Source organism: Sesamum indicum, linkage group LG7 (genome assembly GCF_000512975.1).
Source record: "Sesamum indicum cultivar Zhongzhi No. 13 linkage group LG7, S_indicum_v1.0, whole genome shotgun sequence".
In the NCBI taxonomy this organism is placed as follows: domain Eukaryota; kingdom Viridiplantae; phylum Streptophyta; class Magnoliopsida; order Lamiales; family Pedaliaceae; genus Sesamum; species Sesamum indicum.
Window position 1 is genome coordinate 4,674,350 of NC_026151.1, and position 18,288 is coordinate 4,692,637.

The 18,288-nt window shown below is 31.2% G+C and overlaps 2 protein-coding genes across 2 annotated transcripts in view; both read right to left on the bottom strand.

Moving 5' to 3' along the window:
- LOC105166314 (nodulation protein H) overlaps positions 1 to 1,333 on the bottom strand; it is a gene marked incomplete in the record, with an annotated part of 3,355 nt that extends 2,022 nt beyond the window's left edge. Inside the window, 2 exon segments of the mRNA XM_011085622.2 lie at positions 108 to 358; positions 1,214 to 1,333. Of these exon segments, the coding sequence (XP_011083924.2) occupies positions 108 to 358; positions 1,214 to 1,243 (281 nt within the window).
- LOC105166234 (protein DETOXIFICATION 27-like) lies at positions 6,603 to 11,545 on the bottom strand. Its single transcript, XM_011085521.2, has 8 exons — positions 11,114 to 11,545; positions 10,477 to 11,018; positions 9,989 to 10,075; positions 9,671 to 9,727; positions 8,711 to 8,949; positions 7,877 to 7,995; positions 7,035 to 7,124; positions 6,603 to 6,946 (listed from the first exon to the last, which is right to left on the bottom strand). The coding sequence occupies exons 1-8, from the start codon at positions 11,510 to 11,512 to the stop codon at positions 6,884 to 6,886; spliced, it is 1,596 nt and encodes a 531-aa protein (XP_011083823.1). The 5' UTR covers positions 11,513 to 11,545; the 3' UTR covers positions 6,603 to 6,883.

The window sequence follows — 18,288 nt, forward strand, 5'->3', positions numbered from 1 at the left end:
CAACCAACCATCATATCATCAATGCAATAACGCACACCAACTGCTGCATGCATCATGATCGACCCACCGATCGAAAGTTGGACATGAAAGAAACTAGTCGTGTGAACCTGCTGAAGCTCTCAGGCTCAGGAAAATGTACATAACGCAGATCAGGTTCTTGAATTCCCGTGTTCCTACAATTACTGCGATTCCGTCGATCAATCACTTGGATTTTCAGAGGTTTAGCTTGTCTGAATTTGTAATCTGTTTGGTTTATACAGATTGAAAAGATGTACAGTCCACAGACCACGGCAGAAATCAAGACCACCATTCTTAGTATCAATGGAGACCTTTTCGATGCCTTTGCCAAGAATACATCCTGTGTACAGGAAAACCTAGTTACTCGCAAAATCAATGTCACATGAAAAGCTAATTTGTATTTCTTTTTTGATTTTTAGAGCTGAAAATCAAAGAGAGTTGAGGAACTTAGTGTTAGTGCAGAAGCTGAGTACCTGTAGCCTCCATCCAAAAAATTCCATCAGAGTCATAAAATGATGGGCAAGTGGGAGAAAAGAAGTTGGGGTTTTTGGGTTATCTTGAATTTATGTATCAACAGTTAGAAAAATAAGGAGAATTGAATGGGTCATGGGAAAAAACCAAGTCAAATTCTATGGAAAAAGCTGTTGTAAAATCAGAGGGATAAAAAAAAAAACGTTATCTTTACTTTATTATTGATAACTATACACAATTATTCAGTGAACTACTCTCGGATGAGATGCAAGAACGAAATATTATGCTTTATAATGTAGTCTGGAGAGAGCGACTTCCTAGTTGGAAGGCACGAACATAGCCTCCCTGCTTATAGAATACATTCATATGAAACTATATGGACTATTGAGCTATTGAGTTAGTTGATTAATGAGTTAATGACTCGACCTTTCCTGACTTTAGGAAGAAATGGAGTAAGGGTCTGCTGCTCCATTCAACAAGCAAATGCCATGAGGCTTTTGTGATCTTGAGTGAATGACAATGAACGGTGCCTTTCTAGAGGAGATATATCGGCAATAAGATCTTGAAAGGATGATATTGTATATTTATTGACATCTAAAAAGGGAAGAGCTGAAAGAGCGATATCTATTCAAGAGAGAAGCCTTTTCATGAAAGCATATAGAAAGTTAGAAGTTGGAGTTCAAGAAACACACACTAAAAAAGCGTAGAATATGAACATACACACCTTGTGGCCTGCGCACGTTTCTGCAGGCATTGTTCAAGACATGGGAAAATTCGGGGGTTTTGGTGTTGTGTGTTTTTGTGGTTCGATCGCCTTGTGAAGAACGATCCCACTTCAGTTATAGCGGTAAAGACACATACAGTCTGAGTTTTTCCTGGAGAAATTCTTATTTAATATCTGGTCAGATCGAATCAAATGAATCGCAAAGTAAATATAATATATTTGTCATATAATTAATCACTTTTTTAAAATTGTATACAAACTACTTAAGTGAATTACATTTGGCATATAATTGATTCAAATTTGACAAATTTAATGTAAATTAGAATTGGTGGCTGATCATTATTATTATTTATATTATTAATTATTGTAATCATTGTTATTCATTGGTGATGCCTATGGAGCTGTTTAAAGTCATTTCAAGTGTACATAAATAAATGGATGCTATATATATCTTGATTAAATGATGTCTTCCCAGATGGAGAATTTTGGCATTTTCGCCGCTTCGATTATTATAATGAGTGCACTAGCAGAAACTCGTATGTTCTGCCACAGTTGTCAAAAGGATTCCAACGTGCTTGCAAATGATGTTTCCTGTCTGAATTTTATCCCGAAAGAGAAAAAGAAAAAAGAGAAAGAAAAAGGGTTTATGGTAAATCTATATTATTATCTGGAAAAAGTACGAAATTGTTTGGCAAAAAACGAGACGTCAACAATTGTTTTTCTTTCTAAAGTTGCTATAAAGGTCATTTCAAAAAAATCATTACAAATTCTATTTTTTTTTATAGTATAATAACGAAAAACCTCTTAAAAATTTGAAAAAAACGTACATGACAAAATCCATTATGAGAATCAAGAAGATGTTACCGAGAATTAAGATGAAAAGAGATAAACACTAATGAACATCATTGGATTCAAAATAAGCAAGTTATATTGTTACTTATAAAATTTAGTTTTTTATTAATTTATTTAAATTTGTTTATATATTAGGACAATTTTTTACAAGTTGATCAATATTTTGAGGATTTATTTCTTTTTATTCTGAATTAATTAATATATTTTATATTTTGATTATACTAGCAAACAGATCTATAGAAAGAAATGGAATTTTTTTTTATTAGGAACGTTGTTGAAGAGGAAATTAGCCAAAAGAACATATGAAAATTCAAGAAAAAGGAATACATTTCTAGGTCGTACATGTTTATTCATTTTGTTGTTTCTAGGTACTAGATTTCTTGATCAAACAACATGCACTTGAACAAGTATTATTTTTTATCATTGTTGATTATCATAGTTAAAAATACAAAATTATATCAAATGCTAATTTACCACGGTTAGATAATGGCTATTAGTCGTTATTTTTGTAGGCGAAGCAAAAAATTTATCATAGTTTAAAATTATAGCAAATAATTTTGACCACATAAATGTTATCCGTCGAAGATAGTATTGATTTTTCATATAATTTTTAATTAAATCATAATCATTTATAATGTAGGAATAATTTTTTTTTTGTTAAATCAGAATAAAATGTAGGAATAATTTTTTTTTTGTTTGTAGTGAAACTTGGGGCAAATTTGGATGGCACTTCTGAAACACCCATTCTGGAGGTGGTAATTTAATGACAATATATATATATATATATATATTTAATTTTGGTTGTTTCCATATACATATATTCTTATGCTTTTCCAAAAGGGTTGACATGAAATAAAGCTTTGGCAGAAGAACCGAATTCCAACTTTGTGAAAATTGCAGCTGTAACCCACTGGACAGCTCTCCGTTTCCTATCACTCAAGATTTACTCAATTTGTCACCACATAATTTTAGATATAGGCCTCTTAATTATCACAACTATATTATAAATGATAATGGTTTAAAAATTATGGTATTTACACTTTTTACTACGGTGTTAGCGGTCCCGTCTTAGTCAAGAGTAGCGATAATGGCATATGATGGACGTACAGACAACAAACGAATGCTGGCACACATGAAGATGCACAAGTGGCTAGGGAAGAGACTCTTACAATTTAGGAATTGCAATACTGTTTGAATGGGAACTCCCTTGAGGTTTTGTGGTTCAAAGTCGTGGTATTGGCGATAATATTGATGGTTATTTTTCTACATTGGTCGCAACGTATTGGGATATTGTCAAGCGATATGAAATACATATATTATATAAAAATTAGTAAAATAATAAGAATATTTGAGTACTACAAATTACTACATAATATTGCAAATCAAAATCTTTATCCTATCAAATATTGATAAACCAGGATAATTTGACAAAATTTGGTTTTCAAGCAATATTTTCAAATAGATTGTTTATGTAACTAATCTATCCTCGCGTTGTACATATTCAAGTTCTCTCACAAAAAATGATTATACATTCATAAAAGGGGCTAAGTATGTCATCACGTTAGGCTATGTAAGCAAACAACTTAAATCAAAATGAAGCACTTTATCACACCTAAAACCTAAAACAACTGGCAGAATTAGCGAAGTTAAGGAGTTGTTCAGCAAATGACCTCATTGGAAGATTTTTTACATCAGCAGACAAACTATGTGAGGATAATAGGTGTAAAACTATTTTTACTTATTGCAACAGTAGATATCAAAATGACTTAGCAGTGCACCTTTTTAACATCTCATTGGAGGTCGGAAGAACGAGATGTGAAAAAGGTGCACTCACAAGTCATTTCAATATCTACTACTAGAACAAGTGGAAATATTATTATGCCTATTATAAAGGTGGGCATGCATGGTGAGTTTCAGCTATCCCTCCCCATGCAGCAAGCTACTAAATGAGCAAACTTTTGAGACATGTGGGGGCTTTTAAGAGCCAGCTTTAGGTATATCAAATGAGTGTTTAGAACCTCAGGTAAAAAGAGAACCAAACAGACGGCATAGAGCCGGGAGGGCCGGGATTGGGTCCATAGGTGCCAAGAGGCTTGATGTGGATGCAATGTTGATATGGACTACGGGAATTCTAGAGAACACCTTTAGACAAAATGAACAATCGAGACTAAGGGTGGGTGTTTGGACCGGGTAAATCGGGTCAGGTAAATTTTATAATTTTGATTTTGAATATATCAGGTCGATTATTGGGTAGAGTTAAATATCCAATTGGGTTAATCGGGTGCCCAACATATAATTAAAAATAAAAAATAGAAAATAAAATTATTTATTGTTACTAATAAAATAATAAAATAAAAAGAGAATGATACATGAGTTGGTTGATCTAAATGAATTAGATTATTTTATTTATTAATTTAAATTAATTGTGATGTTATACTATTTTTTAACTTAACAAATTGAAACCATAATCTAAATTAATTTTTTGAATATTATTTTAAAAATAAACTCAAACTATGCGTACAAATTACAATTTATAAGTATAAAATTTTCAAAAAAAAAAAATACATGCTTTTCAATATATATTTGATGTTTCTACTGTTCTTCACATTTAAATAAACCAAAAAGAATCGGATATCCGATTTTGAGTACCTGATTTTATCAGTTTGTGTTGGGTAGTCAAATATACTACCCGATAAAGTCGGGTATTCGATCCGAAATACCCGACCCACGCCCACCACTAATTGAGACAAGCTCTAATGCCTCGTGAGCTAACTCGTGGCATGCGTTATTGAATTCTAGCCTTGTGCGGGGTTCCGTTGGCTAAGATATACTGTCATCGGATGCCGCGGCGCTGTGGCCAAGTTGAGAAGCTATGTCAACAGACAAGAAAACATGTTGGGCATATCGTGGCGGATCAATGTGAGATGTTGGCATACTGAATGAGTCTCGAATTTATAATGTGTTCCTACTCGGGTGAGGCATAAAAAACGGGCATGGCAAAGACCGCCAAGGATACATTAAGTGAGCATTGGGCATGAGATAGACGTTGTGGAAGCATCGATGGATACTGAAGGAGAGTGAGGTTGCTCCTTGCCATCGAGGAATGAATTGGATAGATCCAAGATTGTAGTTGAGATACGTGATGACAAACTAGCTACTTGAGATCGGATATGAAAACACACAAGGGAGTAAGAGCTGTGTGCCTTAGCAAATATGGGCATTGTGGATAACCAAGTTCTCAGGCAAAAAGTACCGCACCAGGAGGGTTTCATATATCATGTTAGTGAGCTTCAAATGTCAAAGACATTTGATGGATTAAGACTCAAAATGGTAGAAGCCTGGTAAAAGGTTGGGCGTATGAGATGCCGTGGTTGGGTGTAATTTGGGATGTCACACGAACGAAAAATATATTCCGCAGCAAGACAAAAAAGTATGTCTGTGACACATGGTCATACTAAATCAATTCGAAAACCTTAGTCGTGCGAAAAATATATTCTACTACGAAACAAAAAGAGCCTGTATGTGACATATCAGGCTAAACTAATGTGGATATTTTAATTTTGACCACAATTAATTAATATTTACTATAATTTTATCTAGGATAAAAAAAATATGTGGGGGGCTAAATTCAATATGGAAAAATTGAGCCAAGAATAATAGTCTAGATACGTTCATATTTGATCCCAGAAAATATAAAATCAAGAAATAATTAAACAAGAATGAAATTGATTCAACCAGGGGAAAGTGAAAGGAAGGAGCAGAGGAAAAAGAATAATACTCTGTTTTTCAAATTAGAACGTATGGATCATGTGTGTTGCAATTGTGTATTTAGAGGTGATTATATCACTTATTAATTATAAAATGCATTAAGTTCATCATTTTGCTTATATTTATATTATTGAAATGTTAGTATATACAATTATATTCATAAAAAAATTGATAATAATTTGTGTTAATTTGAAAGTTTTGTTATTTGTAATTCACTTCTAAATTTAATTGAAATTATTTAAAAAAAATGTTTAAGTTTTTTCAATTAAAATTGTATTTACTAATTATTATGTTTAATAATTTGTATTGGAATAAATTAAAATATAATTTATAAAAATCCAACATTGAAATAAAGTCAATTAGTCAAAATACCTTATCATGAATGTTGTATAAAAAGTTGCAATTTAATAAAATTAATCATGTTATTCTTTAAACGATTATATAGTGGAAGAAAATTACAATCTAAAAATAATTATCTAACATTAATATTAAAATAAAATTAATTAATCGGAAATTACACAATTTAAAATTTTCAACAATACTTTTAATTCATTATATTTATTCTAATTATATTTTTATTTGAAATTTGAATTAGCATATAAATGTTACTCATATATTATTCATTTTAAATTTTAATTATTATGCACTAGTAAATTACTTTTTTTCACACTTTAATTTTTTTAAATTTATAAAAATATCAAATTAGTCCTTTTTCCTGACCGGAAAAGTTCCGACCCATTGAAGAAGATTATAGGTTTGGAGAATAATATCTGCTTGTGTAGTTATATTTCTAGTTTGATATAACAAGAGGTCCAGAAATGTATATGGTACGTAAATATTGTGTGTACATATGATGTAATAAAGTGAACTCGTTTCAACTAAAATATTAATCCTCCTCGTGTTTCTAATCTAATATTACAGAAAGGGCCCCATAATTATTATAAAAGAAAATAATCATTACACTAACCACATTAATGAAGAATATTGGTGCATAAAGTTGGCATCGAATCATGTCCGTTGAAAATGGAAATATCATGATTGATCATCCGGTCACTGGTGAGACTCCACATCAGAAATTGACCACCTTTTGACACGACTATCGGCCTTCTCAACCTGAAAGTCGTTGTAATTATGTGCATTTAGAACTCTATATTTGAAAGCGCACTAGTTAAGTAGCAACTTTCACATCAGCATTGCGTACCTCCACTTCCCAATTTGTTCTTGCTGTCATGATGGACAATATCAGGGTTTGTACTGCAGTTCCACCAAAGACCATTCCTGCCCAGATCCCCTGTTGATGCATACAGAGACAAGACAAATTAATCATCAGTACTGGTACCCCACAGGATGTGCGTATTTAATTTTATTTTTTGAATACAATCAATCGAGGTAGAAAATCGTTATATATTAATTGAAAATAAAAAATTTAAATAGTTTATAAGCTCCAATCAAAATTTTCTCTTCTCAGCGAGGTGATTTTTCAATACAAAATTTTGATGGCTATACAAAATCCAGAATGGAGAATAGCTCGTTTAATGGAGGCACCGATCGAGTCGAGTCGTAAGCCTCAATAATGTTAAATTATTTTACATTTATATATAAAACCAAATATAATTTTTGATTGATTTTAATGCACCTACTATTGAACTTTTAAGTGAATGAAGCAACAAATAGAATAATATTATTTTAAAAAAAAATAAAGTGAACACAATTTTGAACTACTAGTAATGAAATTTGAATGAATCATATGATGTGTTAAATGAAAATTAGTAAGTGTGACATATTTTATATATGAACATAATTTTTTTTAAGTATTTAAAGGAAAATATTTTTGTAAATTATATTTATTTATTTTTGATAGAGTTAATAATTGCCTAAAATATATATAAGCTAAAATAAGATAATATATCAATATAAAAACATAAATGTATGAGAAAAAACCCTACAAACAAGTCGTTACCAAAGATGGTTATCAGTTGGAAAGTTAAAAATAATAGACCAAAATTGAGCTATATTCAATAATACATAGTATAGGTAAGATACCGCAGTTCCCAAATGGAAGCCCCAACCCATGAGAAGTCCGACCGGGAGGCCGACGATGTAGTAGCAAAAGATGTTTATCCATGCGACTGACGATTGCCATCCGGATCCAACAGCCACCCCTAACCAAATACCAAAACTATTACAGTAGAATAATGAAGTTCTTTCGCGTTATGATGCATTAATAGTATGTTTTTTCTCTTTTTCTACATGAGGGTAGAACATTTTCCCCCCCCTTTTTTTTTTTTTTTGTTTGAGTGAGTTAGTTATCATTACATCATAAATTTCAATTATCAATAATTAATATACGTTAATTATTAATATCAAATGTAAATAATTAAATAATTCATAATAACTATTATTACAGTAGACTAACAATTACTATTAAAATAAATGAAAAAGTTACATTTTTGGTCTCACACGATAGAGCGTGTTGTATTCTTTATCCCAATAATAATGGGCTTGTCAAATTTGGTCCCATAAAATAAAAAAAAAAATTATAGTATTTTTTGTCCCATAAAATAAAAAAATTTATTATTTTTGGTCCCATAAGATAAAAATTGTGATACATTTGGTCCCATAGGATAAAAAGTTAAAAATATCTTTCGTCCCAAATGCTACAATGTTTTAGCCTATGGGACTAAATGTGCTAAGCTCATAAAGAATAGGACCAAAAGTACAAAACACACTCTATCAAGCGAAACCAAAAACGCCATCTTTTCAGAAAAATTAATATATATAATTTGGTGGCACTCGAACCTTTGACCTTCTGATTGTAAATTTTAATTCCACCAACTAAACTATTAAATCGTGGTTTGGGATAGGACAAATTTGTACCTGACAGAACGGGCTGAACGCTATTGAGAAGAATGCTGGAAGCTAAGAGGAAAGCAAGATTGTCGACTGCTCCGACGACTTGAGTGCTGGAAGAGAATATGAAGGCTAGCTTGCCCCGGAAGATCAGTACGATGGTGAAGAAGAATAAGCCTATTAGAGATGATTGCACCACGCACACTTTTGTCGCAAATTTTGCTGCCCGCCCATTTCCAGCGCCCAGCTCATTTGCAACTCTTACTCTATAAATAATTCATACAACTTCAGACTTGAACGAGGTGAGTGTTTGTAATAACTTTTTTCTTTTGTGACGGATAAGTTATAAAGAAAATTATAAGTTAAGCAGTAGTGAAAGTTGGGAATATTTAGAACTAAAAGTGAAAAGTAAAAAGAAGTTGGAGTTGGAGTGTTTTGGATAATATATAACTCATATTTATAATTTTACGATAAGTCGTAGAAGTTGGTATAGAAAGTAGCTTATGCTTTTGACTTAAAATAACTTAATTTTTAAATAGGTTAAAAATAGAAGCTGTAAAATAAAAATATTTTTTTTCAGCTTATTTTCAATAATAAGTTGATAAGTGCTTATTTTAAAAAATAATCTTAATTTAAGCAGGTTAGATGAAAAGCTGCAAATTGGAAATAGTTTTTAGAGCTTCTGCGTTTGAGCTGCTTAAATTAAGTTAATTTAAAATAAAATTTGTAAACAACACCCTAATCAATTTATGCAACTTAGTGGTCAAATTATAAATATTAAATTATTTTTTTTAATACTCCAACTACGATTTTTTTTTTTTTTACTGTTATTTTTTGTTTTCAAACACTTCCATTTTTACTACAACTTAATCTATAATTTTTCTTGCAACTTATTCTCACCAGAAAACGAAAAATTATTACACGCACCAAGTAAGAAATGAATACTTGTTGATATAGAAAAGGTTGAAACGGAAATATGATACTTACCCGATTCCAGCAAAAAAGGAGAGTGCAAACATCATCTCCCATGAATTGATAGTCATACTGCAAAATTGATTGAGATTGAGGGGAAAGATTGAGTTCACGCAGTCACATATCTGAATGGAAAATTTAATTCAAATCGGGTTTGATCAAATCTAAATTAAATTTGACAAGTGCAATACATTTGCAATGTGATTGGTGTATAGTTTATTAATCAATCACATGATAAGTGTATCATACTTGTTTTATGATTGATTTAGTTAAACCCGATTTGGGTAAAAAAATTCGGATGGACATGGTTTTCAAGAAATAAACCTTTCTTACCATACTGACAATGCATCCACGGCCAATTTAGCATTTTCGAAGAAACCAGTCATTACAATCAGTATCCTGTAGTACCAGTTCTCCAAACTGAACAAAAAAAGACAATCATCATCAAGATATACTCATGTTTAGAAAAACAAATGATTAATGCACTTTGATAAAATGGATTATTCTCTATATTATATTACAGTGAATATCATGACAAATCAATATTATTATTCACAGTTAAATAAATCAATGCAAAAACTTCAGGGTGGATCAACATTTCATATGGTCTTAGATGTAACCAAATCCCGCTGAAACAAAACATCCCGGTAGTCCTGAGTAATGGCTGTTTATCATGGTTTTTCACTTGAAACAATTGATCAAATGTAATATTTCTTGGAGGGAGAGTGGGTGTTTTTCTTTTTCGTTTGGGCATGAGTTCTGAAAACACTTGTCTTTCACATATGTATGTGTAAAAATGAGAAAGGGAGAGAAATGGAGACCAAAGCATGACACCAGAAGAAGCAGAGAGCTTGAGAAATTCCAGGAGCCCGGAAAAGGCTTGAAGAGAAAACCCCGTCCAGGTCTGCGGGCACCCGCCGCAAGCTACGTACAAGTACATGCCCAAAACCAGAACCCACCACGAGATATCCAGAGACAGGGCGACTCCAACAACTCCAAGCTGAATCCTGCTCACCAAAACCCAATTCAGGAACACATGAATCACCAGGGCCGACAGTGAAACCCAAATCAGGACGCCTGTTTTCAGCTGGCTTTGCAGGAATCTCTGCAACGGGAACTGGAATGCGAAACTGAAATGCAACGGAATAAACCACAGCGCCAGGTGGCCTGATTGCTGGGCGATGTCGTCGGGTTGGCCCAACAGTTTCAGAATCGGGGTTGCAAAGGCGTATAAGGGGAGAAGAAGGAAACAGCACAAGAAGAGAACAATCCAGGATCTTTGCATGTATGTTCCCAGCATGCTGTACTTTTTCGCTCCGAATGCTTGCCCGCATAGAGTCTCCAGAGCACTTGCCATTCCCAACTGAGATTGAAGACATGAGAATTGTCGTCAGCGGAAGGAAGCAAACATCAGAAAGTAACACGAATTTTAGTTAATTGATTTGGTGCTATTCTTACCAGAAGGCCCCAGTTGAAGCCGACAATAACGTTGTTGGCGATTGAAACGGAAGCGAGTTCTAGATCGCCAAGGTGGCCAGCGTATGATTGGCTGATGATGTTCATGGTGGCATTGGAAATCCGGGAAATGACTGTTGGGCCGACAATGTGCCACAGCTGCTTCGTTTCGTCCCATACCTTAGCGGGAAGGCTGTTTTCTTGGAGTGTATTAGTGTCAGTGCAGGTTGCATCATTCTTGTGGTTTTTGTCGAGGTCTTTTGGTTCTAACAACAGGGGTTGGTTTAGTCCTTCACCTTTCGAGCTTTCCATGTTCAAGAATGAACGTAGAATGAGGTAGACGGAGAGACTATACCACAAAGTTGAGGTATATCTGAAGGGGACCAAAATGATTGAGAACATGGATTTGGACCTTTTATTGATTGCGGTATAGTAAAATTAGGGTGGGAATGAACTGTGTCTGGTCCATGTGGATCCTATCAATAATTTGTTTCACATCAATATCATACCAACACACTTTACTTAGGTTTGAGATCGTGATGACTTTTCGATAGTGTTTCAATCCAATTAAGTGTTGGAATTTAAGAAAATAAGCAAATGATGGAAGATTTTTAGTCAAAACTTTTCGATGCTTAAATTAATTTGTGTGAGAGATTGGAGGAAAACGATAAAGAATATCAACGTACCTTGGCCTCAAAAGATATTGGAACATTTACAGTACCAAAAGTTTATACTTGTACAGATCCGTGTATCCTAATCTCTGCCTTACATGTGTTAAGTGATCAACGATAGTGATTTCAAAATGGGTAAAAATGTGCAGATCTCAGTCCTATTCAGGCATTTGAAATCCTATGAGGGATAAACTTATCTTTTGGACACCTTAATTTCTTATCAGATCCTTATCAACATTGATATGTGATTAGCACATCAAAGTGAGGCCCAATACAATACATGCATACATGAGTGTTACACCAGTGCGCAGCTCCAAAAAGTGATTAAAAAAATTAGGTAAATTACAACAGACTCTTTTAAAATTTTAATTACAAATATCCTCTTATTATTTGAAATATTATAAGTACCCCCAAAATTAATTATTATCAAATAAATACCTCATCGTGACAGTTTATTGTATGATATATTTATTAATTAAACGGTCCTTAATTTCAAAAAAATATTTATAATATTTTAAATAACAAAAATAATATTCATAATTATAGAAAATCTCTTTGTGAGGGAGGAAAAGTTGGTATGATTCTTGTTTTTTCAAGTGTAGAAGAGAAAGTTTAGTCTTAGTAAATTATTTACAATGTTAAATAAATGAATAGGTGTGATGGCGAGCACGTGATGGGTCAGTTCAACATGTCGCATATTTAAATTCTAATAATACCTAAAATAAAATAAAATATTTTTTAACTTTTTTTCACCCTCCACAAGCAACGGTGGAAATATATATCGGACAACAAAAAGTTCATTTCCACGAAATAAGATTGAAAAGAGACCACACACTTTCAAGATCATATCTATTTACTAAATTGACCTTGACAAAAGCATGTCGGCCATATATTGATAATTAATTGAGCAGTAACAGTGATTTTTACAGCCCCTGTTAAATGTTTGAAGTAATATAAATAGACATTCGGATCATTGTAAGATGAACCTTTCAACTGGATTGAAGAAGAGAAATTTCTAACTCAGACATTTACTATGTGTTGGGAGTGTTTTTGACATGGTTGTCTTTATTCTTTGGGATAATTATATTCTTATTTCTTGAAATTTGATGTTATTTGCATGTAGATTTTTTGTGGTTTCAAATATTACATTTAATATTCTTGAAGTTTGTATCTGTCTAACAAATAGAAACCTCAGCTAATCAAAATTCATTAAATTTGTCGATAAGAACAGAAAAAACTGAATGAAAATTGATATTTACTATCAATTGACTTATTATGGGTCAAACAAACTTTTTCTAACTAAATTATCCTTATAATGATGAAAATATACATCTTCGCATGCATCAACTTGTGAAAATGTATATAAATTATCATAAAAAAATTTCATTTGACATACAATAATTTAGTAATAAATCAATCAGTGGTGTAAACATGACATTTTATCGAGTTGTTTTTGTTAATGTTAGCATATTCAGTGAATTTTGATTAATATGAGGATTTATTTATTAGACAAAAATAAGTTTTAAGAGTACTAAATATAATTTTTCAAATTATAAAAAATTTAGGTATATCTAATTATCCCTTATTCTTTTATTCTCCACCAACAGGAATTGAAGTATAGTTGACTATTCGATTTGAACATTATTGCTTCAACATCATAGAATTAGCAATGTCGCGTACAAATTGAAGAATCTTTTTTTTCTAGCTTGACATTTTCCACGTATCGGAATACGATTGGATTCTTTATTCTTATTAGTTTATTCCCCATCAACAAGAATTTAATTGATTTGTGCCTCCAGGGATCAGGACAATAGTTTCGATTTATTTTGGGTTAATTATATTTTGTCATTTGAATTGTAATCGTTTTTATATTTTGACATCTAAATTTTATTTTATGTTAATTTTATGAAGTTTTGCACTTTATCATTCATAACTGTTTTTTCACTAAATTTTTTGTCGAAAAACATTACATACAATGTACAGTGATATTTAAAGGCTGCATGATGCGGTATTTTTACATATGTACAATATGCGATAGTTTTCAGGCAAAAAAATCAAGAAAAAAATGATTATATATGGCAAAGTGCAAATTTCACAAAATTGAGATGATAAGTTGACCAAAAAAAAAAAACAAATACCAAAGTGTAAAATTATGCATAGTTCAAATGACAAAATATAATTTACTATAAATTGTTTTTATAGAAAGTTTTGTATTCGAATTTCGATGTTTGCATTTGAAAATAAATAATAATAATAAAAAAAAGCTGAGTTGGCTATTCGATTTTATCATTAACCTAACTAGACCTTTTCAATTTGGATTTTGCTACTTCATCATCGTAGAAGTAGCAATGTACGTAAACAGCTCGCACTGCCAAATTTATAGTCCAAACAGACAAGACTAATCAATTGATATTTTTTTAGGTGTTTTTCATGTTTTTTTTGGTAAATACAATGAGAAATTAAGATATATATATATATATATATGCACGTGTTTTTAATATATTTGATTTTGTGTTTTGTATTAAAAAAGTAAATTAAAATAAAGAAAATGATATTTTTTGTTCCGTAATTTAATTTCTGATTGTTTTTGTCACATTTACTTATAAAATTCTCGAAAATAGACTCTTGAATTAAAGAAATTCTTATTTTTAGTTTTGTAACAAAAATTGACGGAAATAATAACAGGAAGGTCACATGGTGTTTTTTCAGTTCATTTTCAAATTGAACTTGGCAGAAAAATCGAAAATGAGATTCCGTATAAGTTATGAGACTATATATTTTTAACAATTCCGTAAGTAATACGGTTGAAAATGTGTCGGGTCTGTATTATGAAACGAAAATATAATTCATCAAATTGAAATACGCTAAATTATGTACTTTTAATTAATTTTCAAAAATAATGAAAAAAAAAAACAAATAAATTAATTAGTCAAAGTACTTTTTCGAGGGGACATTTGTTGGTGGGTGCAATATCAAAGTCAGTCATAATTTGCACAAGTAAAGAAGTTATTTATGAGAATTGGAAGATGGGGTGGCGCATCATCATTTGTTGTCTACTTATTGGCTTATTATGATGTAAGAATATGGAATGGAATACAAACAATTCCTACGCACTGTTGTCTTAGCAGCCTTCCTCCACTTTCCTTTTTTATTTGAAGTTAGAGTGATGAACTCCTCTGACATTTTGGTATAATATAGATTTTAACAATCGTCTAACATATTATCGTTTTTATATATTTTATATGATGAATTGATTAAAATATCGTTGTGCGTTAAAAACTATAAGCTTATTTATTTTTTAAAATTTTATGAATTAAGTGAATGATTTTCTCTTTATAATTATTTAAAATTTTTCATCTACTTTTATTCGATTTTTTTACAATATTTTATTTTAAAAAAAAAATCAACAAAAACAAAGTTGACAATTACAAACCTCTATCCAATGATTACATAACTTCATCAAACATGAGGAGGGTGTCCGTAATTGACCTAAAAATTAAATATAAAACTGAAAAAGTAGAAAATAAATAAACATAATTAACTCCACACCACCAACTCCCCCATTTGTGAATAATTTTGATTGTTTATGACATACTTTACATAAAGTGAATCCCTCCAAACAGAAACTTATTGATGATGACTCACAACCAAGTCCATGCTCTACCTCTGCCTCCTTACCAACAAGTTGTTGATCCAGTGATAAACAAATTAGATTTTAAGGCGGACTCATAGCAGTAAGAGGGTGTCGGAAACTTTGAGTTTCACTTGTTGGATGTGTGTCTAGTTTTTTTATCGCTCTCATCAAAATAGTTCGTCGCTATATGAGTAAATTTAAAACTCGAGTACTAATTTAATACATTAATATTTTTAAATCAACCAACATATTAAAGTAAACAAGTGTGTACGATTAAAAGTAATTAAATTACAAACCCACGTATATCTATAAAATTCAAATTCACGACTTTTTAATTGTAAGACCTTAACGTTAGTGATCACAAAAACACGTTATGCGAAAAGCTTGCATAATAAGGGATAAGGGAAAAGCAATTATTTTTTATCATGTTGCAATTTCAGTCAGATTCAGATTGATTGGACTGAAGCTGGTGTCTTTTTATAACCTGCCCATTTTATTAGGTATGTTATGGAATTTTGGTATGCTGATTCACTGATGTTTTTGGATCTCGAGTACTAATTTTTTTTTCTTTTTTTAATAATTCATTATATTATTTAAATTTAAAAGATTGATATAATGCAATTCAAACTAAACTCAAAGTGAATAAAGAATAAATTATTATAAAAGTATAAGCATATATTATATTGGTAAAACTCGAATCTACAACCTCGCTCTTTGTCATGAATCTCGATTAGTGAATAGGGGGAACCTTAGCTAGGTTGTATTCGATTATGGATTTCAAATGTATAACAGAAAATATTTTATACTTGTTTGCCTAATTTTGAATATAAAGAATTTCAAATCTTTTTATTTTAATTTTTTTGAACTATGTTTTTTGTTAAATATTAATGGATTCGAGTCCCATCAGATTTGTAGGTATTTATCTGATTCAATATGAGTATCATAATGAGTATGTATCTCAATTAATATAAGGTTATTTCAATATCAGTTTATTATAATTTTGAGTTTATTGATTGAATTGATCACTAGAAAAGGGGGGCAAAGAAAGGCTTTGTTGGGATGGAATTTCTAATGGAAGTTCATCGCAAATAAAGTTTTCGACAATTTTGGGACAAGGGAAGACAGTTTCAACAAGTGACTTAGAAAAATTTTTCTGACGGAATTTCAAACGGAGAAGCATTTTTTTTGGTAATATTTGTAACGGTTTTCAAACGGTCCATTAGTGCTGTGGAAAAACGAAATTTGGGACGGATTTTGGATTTACGACAGATTTTGAATAGAAAATTTTGATATATTGTCGTCAAAAAATCCAACGAAAAGTTTGTCCTAAAGTTAGTTGAAAAAATTGTGATCTATATTTTGTGATGAAAATATCGTCAAAAACTGTCCCAAGTTATTTTAAGAATTAAAATACATTTGAGATGGATTATTATGGTTAATATTTAAACATGAAGTCGTATTATAACGACATTTAAGAATTAAAATAACAATGTTGTACTATAAAAAATGCAATATTTATCCATGACTAATTGTGATGGTTAAAAACAAATAACCTTAGCAAATAGTCATTAACCACGGCTATGCAACGGTTATTGGCAAATAGTCATTAACCAAAATATTTGTTATGGCTTATGGCAAATATTTTTAATAAATATTTTTATCATAGCTCTGAGCTCACAAATAATTTTTTCTTGGTGAAATATTTATATTTTTGCATCTATTTTATTTATCATAGTTTTTAGTTCATAACTATTAAAATCATAACCAATAGTTATTTATATCCTACTGTCGATATATCGTCTATTAAAATTAAGCTACTTTTTGGGATATTATTGGGACGAATTTGATACAAAATTTTTTAATTTATTTTAAATTTGAATTTCTGCCATTGTCTTGGTTTTCTTGCCAATCTCAATCATAGTGTTTGGTTTTATTTTTGTACATAGTGTTTGGTTTTATTTTTCGCCCATCTCCTAGATGGGCCAAAATATGGTAAATGTTTGTCTTGATTTGTTAAATTTATCAATTAATGTAAATTTGAAATTTTAAATAAATTAGGTACTTTATCGATCGAAAAACATTTTTAACTTTACAAAAAATTGGTACAACAGTGTCGTTAACCGTCAGTTATGAGTGTGAAAGGTTTTTTTTTTTTTTTTAATGTAGTATAGATAGATGACATCTATGTGTGCGGAATTATTCATTGACTATCTATTCAATTTCACTCCTAAACAATAATTTAATTAATAGTTATCTATATCATCCTATTTTTGCTTTTGTCCCATGGTAATAACAATGATTTTTGCTTTTGTCCCAGAAATTAGGTGGTGAAGATGCACGCCTGGCCGACTACTTTGATGTCATAGCGGGAACAAGCGCTGGCGGTCTCGCGACAGCTATGCCGGCTGCTCCGGACAAGAGCAACCGTCCCTTCTTCGCCGCTAAAGATATTAAGCCTTTTTATCTTGAGAATGCACCCAAAATATTTCCTCAGAAATGATAAAATTTGATACTCCATCTCGGAAACGAAAGTTCAAGAAATTGCATTTTACGTCTAATAAATTAGTCTTTTTATGAATTTGCTCCCATTATTATTGGTTTCACCACATTTCATCCCATAACTAAATTATTTTTGCAATTTTAATCCCAAGCCTTATTTCCCATTAAATCTATGACGGACACATCAGGTGCAGTCGAGCTCCATTAAGTGTTGAAGGGTGTCGGCTATTGTTTTTGTCATAAATTTTACGGAAATAAAGTTTGTGACTAAAATTTAAAAAATATTTTAATTATGAGATGCAATGTGGTGAAATCAATAATAACGGGATCACAAACACAAAGGGGTTAACTTGTGGGACTAAAATGCAATCCCC